The sequence below is a fragment of the Elephas maximus genome, chromosome 4, assembly GCF_024166365.1.
Source record: "Elephas maximus indicus isolate mEleMax1 chromosome 4, mEleMax1 primary haplotype, whole genome shotgun sequence".
Lineage (NCBI taxonomy): Eukaryota > Metazoa > Chordata > Mammalia > Proboscidea > Elephantidae > Elephas > Elephas maximus.
In genome coordinates this window covers 181,057,025-181,066,640 of record NC_064822.1, presented here as the reverse complement: position 1 = coordinate 181,066,640, position 9,616 = coordinate 181,057,025, and the positions used below count along the sequence as shown (strand labels likewise).

Here is a 9,616-nt window from a genome sequence, read left to right as displayed (position 1 = left end):
CTTGCCTTGGGACACAGTTGTCCCCTGGCTTTCAGTCCCACCTCCCCTGAGCCCCACTCTCCTCTGCAACTCCCCGCAGGAGCCAAGGCCAACGTGGGTGGCTGGAATCTCCCCGGTAACAGGGTCCGCCCCCTCCCCCTCCTTCTGCCTCCTCTCCTAACCTGCCATCCCTCCTCCCTCACCCCTCAACCGGCACCTGCTCTCCAGCCCTCAGCCCCTCCTCCCCGCCCCTCCCGCACCCCACTCCTGCTCCCTCCTTCGCTGGCGCTCCATGTCACCATCTGTGGCACAATCCTTCTCTGTCATTCTTCCTGCCACCCCCTCGTTCTCCTTCCTTGGGCTCTGTTCCTGCCTCTCTCTGCCTCTCCCGCTCTCCTTCTCTCGTTCTCCTCTTTCCTCCTCCTTTTCTTCTCCCTGTCACACATCCCTCATCACTCCCCCTCATTCTGGCTTTCCACCCACTCACTGTCTTCTCTCTCTCTCTCTCTCCACCTCCGACCCCCCTTTTCCTATATTTCTATTGGCTTCCTACAGTGCCCTGTTCCCCTTTTCTCTCCTTCACCTTGGGAAGCTTCTCCTTCCACCAGCCCCTGCCTGCAGACCCCACCTGTACCCCTGCCCCCCTCAGGATGTGTCCCGGAGATGGGGAGTGAAGTGCTACTAGGTGCCTGCGGGAAGTCAGGGCCAGAGACCAGATGGGAGAGGCTCTGTGGGCAGACGTGACCGCTGCGGGCCTAGGAGGACATACAAGCAGTCTAGAAGTGGTCGCCGTGTGGGGACCCCTGCCAAGGGGTGCTGTGGGGGCACCTGGGGCCTGGGCAGAGAGAGGGAGCAGCAGGACGATCATCAGCCTGGCGGCAAGGAGGGGAGCCCTCACCCCGTGGGCAGGTAAGGAGACTGGGGCCTGGATGGGGTCCCGGAGAGTGGGGGGCTGGAGCTCAGCCTCTGCCCACGATGAACTTGGGAGGCTATGACTGAGGGCTGGGAGAGGGTGGGGAGGCCCATGGAGGAAGGAAAGTGGCCTCCCCGTGACCTCTCAGTGGGCTGCAGGGGTCAGAACATTAACCTCAGAATTTCTCGCCACGATTCTAGAATCTTGGAATCACAGAACAGCATAGTGTCCAAGCGGAAGGAAACTAGAAACATCATGCTGTCCCACCTCCTTGCCTCATGTGCCAGCTCTCCTGAGCTCCCCCTCCATGCTGGGCACTGCTCAGCACACTCCATTTAACCCTACAGCAACCCGGGAGGTGGGTACGGCATGTCTTAATTTTAACGAGGAAACTGAGGTTCAGAGAGGGGAAGTGACTTGCCCAAGGTCACACAGCAATTTGGCAGGCACTCAGTGGCAGAGCCCAAGCCCCAACCCAGGGCTTGTGTATTGTGTTCTGGGGTGGGAGTGAGCCAGTTTGCACTGGCCAGCACAATCTGGGCCTCTGGGGAAGGTCCAGGGTTGAAGGGCAAGCAGAATGCAGGACTGCCAGGGGCTCTCCAGCCCTTGATTCCTCCCAGCCCGAGGCTGTTAGAGACACCAGCATGGGGAGGCTGTACCGATGGTTTAGGAGTAGACAGACTTGGGTTCGAATGCTGGCTTCCCACTCACTAGCTGGGTGACCTTGCACAAGTGACTTAACCTCCCTGAGCCTCAACCTCCTCTTCTCTAAAAGTCCATCCTCACCCCTCACCCCTAACCACCAGCTTCGTGAGGATTTCGGGGTGAGTTTCTGGCCTCCACCCACCTCAGAACTCCACTTGCTGAACCCTTTGGTTGTTTCGTTTGTGATGTTCCGGGTGCCGTGCTGTGTGCTGGGGGTTAAATAAAGATATCATCCAGGGTCCCTGTACCCCAAATTCTGTGCTCTCTGGGGAGAGGGAGATAGATTGAGGATATCCATCTTTCCTGAGGGATCGCCCTGATTGCTGTGGGGCTCAGGACCACTGCTCATCCTCTCTGGGCCTCCGTCTCCTCCCAGGTTGTCCCTGGGAGAGTCCGCCCCCAGCTTTCAGGCAAGCTTGTGCCAAAGATAAACCAGATGGGGAGGAAAAGTCCCTCCTCCCCAAGGATGAACTAGATTACACACAGGATTCCAGCTCCTCAAGAAAAGGCGGCACCGAAATTACAGGTCTGACTTACACATGTGGAAAGCTATAATTTTTCTGCTTCTGGCACCCGGCCTGCTAAACTTTGACAGGGAAGATTGGCCCAGATAGGGGTGGAGGCAGGGAGCCTTGAGAGGGGCCAGGGGCTGTGGGAGAGGCTATTTCACGTCCCAGTACAAAGAGAGGGTCTTGCTGGGTGCACTGTGTTCCTGCTGGACTGTGTGCTTGTGTTTGCAGGTGCACATGTGTGTCCCAGGCAGAGCGGGGGCTGTCCTCGGAGCTCACCCCCAGGCCTCCCCGGGGGCATCTGTCCCTGAAGCCTGGAAATTAGATTTGTGTGGCTCACTGTTCCTCTCTTGGGAGACTGTGTGCCCCTCCCTCCTCCAGTCCTGGGTTGCGATTGGCTGACAGTTGGGGTATAAGGACCAGTATACAGGGTGGCAAGGTGGATGGATGATGTAGGGCCCTCCCAGCTGAGGAAACCAGGACAATGAGGGTCCCAGATTCTATAGTTCTGGGTTTAAGAAGGTCTGATTCCAGCATTCTGGGATTCTAATGCTTGCTGTTTCATTGTTCCAAGAATCTAAAATTCTATTCTAGGCCTCTAGGAGTCTAGGGGAGACCCTGGGTGATGCATTACTAACCAAAAGTTTGGGTTCGAGTCCATCCAGAGGTGCCTTGGGAGAAAGGTCTAAGGATCTACTTTCGGAAAACCAGCCACTGAAAACCCTATGGAGCACAGTAACAGGAGGTCACCATGAGTTGGAGTCGACTGGATGGCAACTGGTTTAGAAGCCTAGGGGTTTTTGAGTTCATGATTCTATAAGGCTAATTGGAAGAGCCCCTGAGAGCTGCCCTGACCAACTGTGACATTTAGGCCAGTGCCTTCCCTGGCCGGGCCTCAGTCTGATGACCTGTGAAATGAAAGTGGTGTTGGGGCGGGGGAGGGGGGGAATCATGAAATGGTCACAAGGGTCCTTTCAGCTTTGCCCCTTCCTAGCTGCCTGGCTGGGGCACATGGCCTCACGTGCATTTCCCATCTGTTTAGTGGGGACAACAAGAGTCCCTCCCCATAGGACACGTCAGCAGCCTAGCTTCGTGCCTGGCACAATTGGGGCACAGTGAACTGGAGCCAACACACTATTAGAATCCTATGAGTCCTCTATCCAGATTAAAAAAAAGCATTTGTTGGCGAGTTGACTCTGATCCATGGCGACTCCGCGTGCGTCAGACTAGAACTGGGCTCCTTAGGGTTTTCAATGGTTGATTTTCCAGTAGTAGATCTCCAGGCCTTTCTTCCAAGATGATTTTAGGTGGATTTGAACCACCAACCTTTCAGTTAGCAGCAGAGTGTATTTACCATTTGTACCACCTGGGGGTATCCTCCTCTTATTGCCGCTGCCCCAGGCTTAGGACTGCTGAGGAGGCCTGGGGTGAAGGATGGGTTGAGGGCTCCCCCAGTCTTGCAGCACTGTTTTCTCTCCCAGCCTCAGGGCAGGGAGGGGGTGTTCTGAGTCCAGCCAGCCAGAAAGAATCAGCCAAGGGCACTCTTTGCCACCCTCAGCCTTATCAGGTCAGGCCCGCTGGGCCCTGAGCAGCCCAAGGTCCCCAGGGCATAGCAGCCTGGCAAGCCCAGTCACCCCAGGTGCGTGCTTGGAGTTGGGGCATCTCCCCTTCCCAGGAGCTCTGCACCTTAAAAGTGGCATACTGAGAGGGCAATAAGGACTACCCCTTCCTGCTGGTGGACTTTCAGGCTCAGGGTGGGGTCAGCGGGAGATATTGGAGGGAAGACTTCTCCTCCCAAAGAGTTTCTTGCTCAGGGTTTTCTGATCAATAAGGTCACCAGGAAACCCCAGTGGCATAGTGGTTAAGTGCTACAACTGCTAACCAAGAGGTCAGCAGTTCGAATCCTCCAGGCGCTCCTTGGAAACTCTATGGGACAGTTCTACTCTGCCCTATAGGGTCGCTATGAGTCGGAATCAACTTGACAGCAGTGGGTTTGGTTTGGTTTTGGTTTTTAAGGTCACTAGGTGCTGGGTGTCAAGGGACTGGGGAGTAGGGTTAATGAGAAAAGAAGGGGTAGGAGAAAAGGTCGAGGCCCAGAGGAGGCTCTAGCTTTCAGCCTTGGCCTCTAATTGGACCTCCCGAATCAGAACTCTTATTAAGGGAGGTGAGCAAATTCTGGTGGCCTTTCTTGAAATTCCACTATTAACAATTCATTTCTTTAGGTTAGTCCAGTCCGGGTTCCCCTTTGATCCATCTGATGCCACAAACATTTATGCAGAGCTTGTGCTGTGCGAGAAAGCAACTGGTGGGTGAGAGTGGGGAGAATAGGTTTGAAGCTGAATAAGAGAGAGTCTCCATACTGAAGGAGCTTGAAATTCAGTGGGTGAGCTAGGAAGAGTCCTAGCTACTTACAATATACAGGAGATGTGATAAGAAAGATGCTAGGAAAGGAAAGAAAGTAAACAGGGACACTGGGCACCACTGTGTCCCCAGGGCAAGCCCCCATACATGCTTCAAGACCCATCTGAAACGCCTTCTTCCCATCTGAAACCATCCCCTATTCTTCTGCATACCCCTTCAGCAGTACCTGTCAAGGGTACTGTTAACCCTTCCACCACAAGTCAGATTCTGGGGAGAAGAGGCCTCAGCTGCCCACCTCCCAGGTCCCCAGTCAACTGTCCCTGGACAGAGCCTCTGTGTCTCATGGAAGGGGGGACGATGGCATGGGCTGGGGCAAGGGAGTTCCCAAGGGCTCTGACTCCCAGGAAAGGGGACATCCCTGAGCCTGTGGCTCTTAACTCTGTTCAGAATCTGAGGAATCTGATGAAAGCTCTGAGCTCTGCCCAGAAAAGACACGGACGCATTAACTTTCGCCTACAGTGTCAGGGGTTATCGCAGCCTCTGAAGTTATTCAGAGACCCAAGTTCAAGATTAAGGACCTGTGATATGAAGCAGTGGTTTTCAGACTGGAGGATGAGACCCATTGGCGGGCAATGCCATCCACTTTAATGCTCTCTGCTGGCTGGGGCATCCCAAGTAGAAAGGCTGAGTATTGTTTTATGAAACAATATGACTTCATTATTGCTCATTCCTTTATTTACTGTCAATGGAACACTTATGTGCACAGAAAAGGGACATAGTGGGGGACAGGCTAGCGTTGTCCCCGGCCCTTTGGAGCCAGACAAGCCCACGTTTCACTCCACAGCCTGCCTGTGTGATAGAAGGTGGGTCATTTCACCTCTCTAAGACTTAGATTCCTCATCTGAGAAATGGGGGTAGCACTACCTCCCTCTCTGGGCTGGGCAGAGTAGATAAAATGGTGCCTGTCAAGCTGTGATCTGCTGCACAGTAGGCCTCCGAGTCCAGTGTCTTGGGGGAGGGGGCAGCAGAGAGAACCCATCCGCTGCCATGACTGGCTGTGTCTCCCTTCTTCCAGGCCAGTAGCTGACTGCTGACTGCCCTCCCTTTGGCTATGGACACCTCTGGCTACTCTCCACCAGTGCCCACAACCTTGGAACCCGGGAACACCTCCTTGGCTTGGCTCCTGGATGCTACCCTGGGAAATAGCTCGGGGGGCCCAAGCCCAGCAGGGCTGGCTGTCAGCGGCATTCTGATCCCCTTGGTCTACCTGGTGGTGTGCGTGGTGGGCCTGCTAGGCAACTCGCTGGTCATCTACGTAGTCCTGCGGCACACGGCCAGCCCATCAGTCACCAACGTCTACATCCTCAACCTGGCGCTGGCCGATGAGCTCTTCATGTTGGGGCTGCCCTTCCTGGCTGCTCAGAATGCCCTGTCATACTGGCCCTTTGGCTCCCTCATGTGCCGCCTGGTCATGGCCGTGGATGGCATCAACCAGTTCACCAGCATCTTCTGCCTCACTGTCATGAGTGTGGACCGCTACCTGGCGGTGGTGCACCCTACCCGCTCGGCCCGCTGGCGAACGGCGCCAGTGGCCCGCACGGTCAGCGTGGCCGTCTGGGTGGCCTCAGCCGTGGTGGTGCTGCCCGTGGTGGTCTTCTCGGGTGTGCCCCGTGGCATGAGCACCTGCCACATGCAGTGGCCTGAGCCTGCGGCGGCCTGGCGGGCTGCCTTCATCATTTACACAGCCGCCCTGGGCTTCTTCGGGCCGCTGCTGGTCATCTGCCTCTGCTACCTGCTTATCGTGGTGAAGGTGCGCTCGGCTGGGCGGCGGGTGCAGGCGCCCTCGTGCCAGCGGCGGCGGCGCTCTGAGCGTAGGGTCACACGCATGGTGGTGGCCGTGGTGGCGCTCTTTGTCCTTTGCTGGATGCCCTTCTACGTGCTCAACATTGTCAACGTGGTGTGCCCACTGCCTGAGGAGCCCGCCTTCTTCGGCCTCTACTTCCTGGTGGTGGCACTGCCCTATGCCAACAGCTGTGCCAACCCCATCCTGTATGGCTTCCTCTCCTACCGCTTCAAGCAGGGCTTCCGCAGGGTCTTGCTGCGGCCTTCCCGCCGCGTGCGCAGCCAGGAGCCTGCAGCAGGGCCTCCGGAGAAGACCAAAGAGGATGAGGAGGAGGATGGAGAGGAGGGCGAGGAGGAGAGTGGAAGAGAGGGGGCAGAGAAGCAGGCGGAGGGGAAGGAGAAGAACAGCCGGGTCAGCCAGATCACCCAGCCTGGCACCAGTGGGCAGGAGCAGCCACCCAGTGGCTCGGCGGGCAAGGAGCAGCAATCCCTGCCCCGAGAGCCCTCTGCTGGGGAGAAGTCCAGTGCCCTGCACATCAGCTATCTGTAGGGGTCTGGGGAGGGCCAGGGCAGCCCGAGGAAGGGGCAGAGGCTGTAGGTATGCTCGGGCATGCCGCCCAGGGTGCCAGAGACTCACGATGGGATGTTCCAAGGGTTCTGATCCCAGTGCTGCTGGGAATTGCTGTGTGGCCGTAGATAGGTCGCTTCCCCTCTCTGGGCCTGGCTTTCTCCTCTGTGACTCAGGGATGGGGTAGTCGGCCCCAATGAGATCTGATAGGCAAGAGGTCTGGAAGGGCCTCATTGCTGGGCTGCCTTTCCTGAGCAGGGTCCAGGTGACAGGGACGGTGCACCTGACCTTCCCCAACTCTTGGGGACTTGGAGTATCCCCGGGTATCATCAGCCCTCAGAGGGATAGAGCAAAGCCTGGATTTCCTGGGCTTGAATTCAGGGACACAGGAGCTGCTGGGGCTAGACTGAAGCCCCAGGTAGAAGGAAGTCTTACCTGGTGGGGAGGAGGGGGTGGAGCAGCTCAGGCCCACCCAGATCAGCTCTGCGCCACAGGCAGTGTGGCCTTGTGCCAGCTCCTGCCTCTCCAGATCTGGGGAACTCACCGGGTAGACAACCCGATAACCTCCAGGCCCTTTTGACCCAGGTGGTTTTTGTGGGGACTCCTGTGCTCCTGGACATGGTGGCCAGAGGGGGATTTTCCAGGAAGCTGAGCTGAGTGAGATTCAGGGCCCCTTATGGTGTGGGCCCTTGCGAGGCCCTGCACTTAATTTTGCACTTGTAATTTTATATGACTTTTCTTAAAGGAGATCCCCAAATTATATAGGCTTAAACCCATTTACCCATTGGTGTCGAGTCCTTCCGACTCATAGCAACAATATAGGACAGAGTAGAATTGCCCCATAGGGCTTCCAAGGAGCTGCTGGTGGGTTCAAACTGCTGACCTTTTGGTTAGCAGCCCATCTCTTTAACCGCTGCACCACCAGGGCTTAGGCCACACAAAGCCTAACTCAGCCCCTGGTGGGGAAGCTGCCCAACCCCCAAAGTAGCTCGCTTTGAGTCCTAAAGCTGGGGTCAGGGTGTCCCCAGGTCTTTGAGGGCTCCAGGAGCTTCCTCCCAGGAGGGACCAGGCCTGTTCCCCGCACTGTGACCAATTGCCCCTCTTCCCAGAAACCAAGGCAGGAACTGAACCCACAGAAGCTGGCTGGTATACTTAGAGAGGCAAACGATCTGCACAGCACGGTGCAGAGGAGGAGGGAGGAATAAGAGGAGGAGGAGAAGGGTGGATGAGGAGGGAGAGACAGAAGGAGGAAGACAGATCTGCTCTGTGACCCTGGAGCTGACCTTGGCCCCCTGGGCCGAGCCCAGTTGCAGTATCTGTGGAACTGGGACGCCAGCGCCTGGCCTGACAAGTCCCAAGGAAAGGATGCCATCAAGAGTGGAAAAGCAGCTGCTCTGAAACATACAGGGCTGGCCCCTTGAGTGGTCGTCAGTGGTGGTAAGAAGGGCCTGGGAGGAGTGGTGAACTTCCCGTGGATGGGGGAATGGGTCTTCTGTTATCTAACTTCCTGGGGGCTACAGGTCTGGGAGGCCAGGGAATTCAGGGGAGAGGCCACTGTCCAAGGCTGGGCCTGGACCTTCCCCAGAGATGACCTCTTAAAGCCACTGGGAGGCTGGCCCTGGGGAGGGTGGCACCTCTGACAAAACTGTCTCCCCTGCCCCCACAGAGGGCAGGGGGTCCTCAGGGAAAGTCTGTGAACCAGAAAGCCGGAAGACCTGGATCTTCAACCCACCTCATGATCCTTGGCCAGCATTTACCTCTCTGTGCCTCAGGTTCCCCATCATAAAATGGAGGGAGGTTGTTCCCAGTTTGCCTGCCTGTTGAGATTTGGGAAGGAAAATGGCCAAGTCATTCTGGGTACACTGCCCAGCTCACTGGAATGGGGAGGGGACAGGGCAGACCAGATTATGAAGTGGAGGCGCTCTCCCAGGCTTGGCGTACACCCCGACTGCTTCATCAAGCAGGCCTCTCTGCCTCTGGCCCCTGGGGGTGAGGATGCTGCAGGCCATGAGCAATGGGGACTTGGAGGCAGAGGTTGAGGAACAGGGAGGCAGGGTTGGGGGGAAAAGAAGTTCTGGAAACCAGATCCTGTATGGAAGGTGGAGGCCGGAGGTCCAGCCTGGGGCTTTGTCTGGGGCTTCCCTGAGGAGGAGCTGAGGGGCTGAGGGACAAAACACCGATCATTCTGGCATTCCCTGGCTGGCCCTCATCCCTCCCCTACCTTCCTCACATCTGGGGCAGGTGGGCACTGTTCTGCAAAGGTGGCTGGGGAAGGCGGTTGAGGAAGTCCTTTACTGCTTCTGCCTCTAGCTCAATAAAGATGGCGGCACATGACAATGCCGTGTGGCTGGGCCCTTTGTCTGCAGGAGGCTGTGTGTCTGGCTGGGTGCGGACATGCAGGGGTGTGTGGCAGGCGTGTGTACATGGCACCCACATCTATCAAGATGCTCCCTCCTAGCCATCTCTCAGCTCTGAGCACACTGGCCCTTTGTGTGTGGCCTCCCAGAGTCCAGGTTCTCCAGGACACATGGAAGACCCCCAGCTGCCCTCAGCCCACACCCTTACAGATCTTGATTCAAAAGCAATAGACCTCTCTCACTGTGTCCTAATAACAAATCTCATGGAAGGAAACTGATTGGCCCTAACCGGGTCATATGATTGCACCTTGGGCCAATCACCAAAGAAATAGGATGCTGTGATTGGCCATGTATAGCCTGTCCTTCCAGCCGGGGGGAAGGT

General features: G+C 56.7%; 1 protein-coding gene across 1 annotated transcript; it reads left to right on the top strand.

Moving 5' to 3' along the window:
- Positions 1-259: 259 nt before the first annotated feature.
- SSTR3 (somatostatin receptor 3) lies at positions 260-9,206 on the top strand. Its single transcript, XM_049884366.1, has 2 exons — positions 260-888; positions 5,543-9,206. Exon 2 carries the CDS (start codon positions 5,579-5,581, stop codon positions 6,857-6,859), a length of 1,281 nt encoding a protein of 426 aa, XP_049740323.1. The 5' UTR covers positions 260-888; positions 5,543-5,578; the 3' UTR covers positions 6,860-9,206.
- The last annotated feature ends 410 nt before the right edge of the window (positions 9,207-9,616 follow it).

What these genes read in the sequence shown, in the direction of transcription:
- SSTR3 (XM_049884366.1), top strand. Translation starts at nt 5,579, where the DNA reads ATGGACACCTCTGGCTACTCTCCACCAGTGCCCACAACCTTGGAACCC.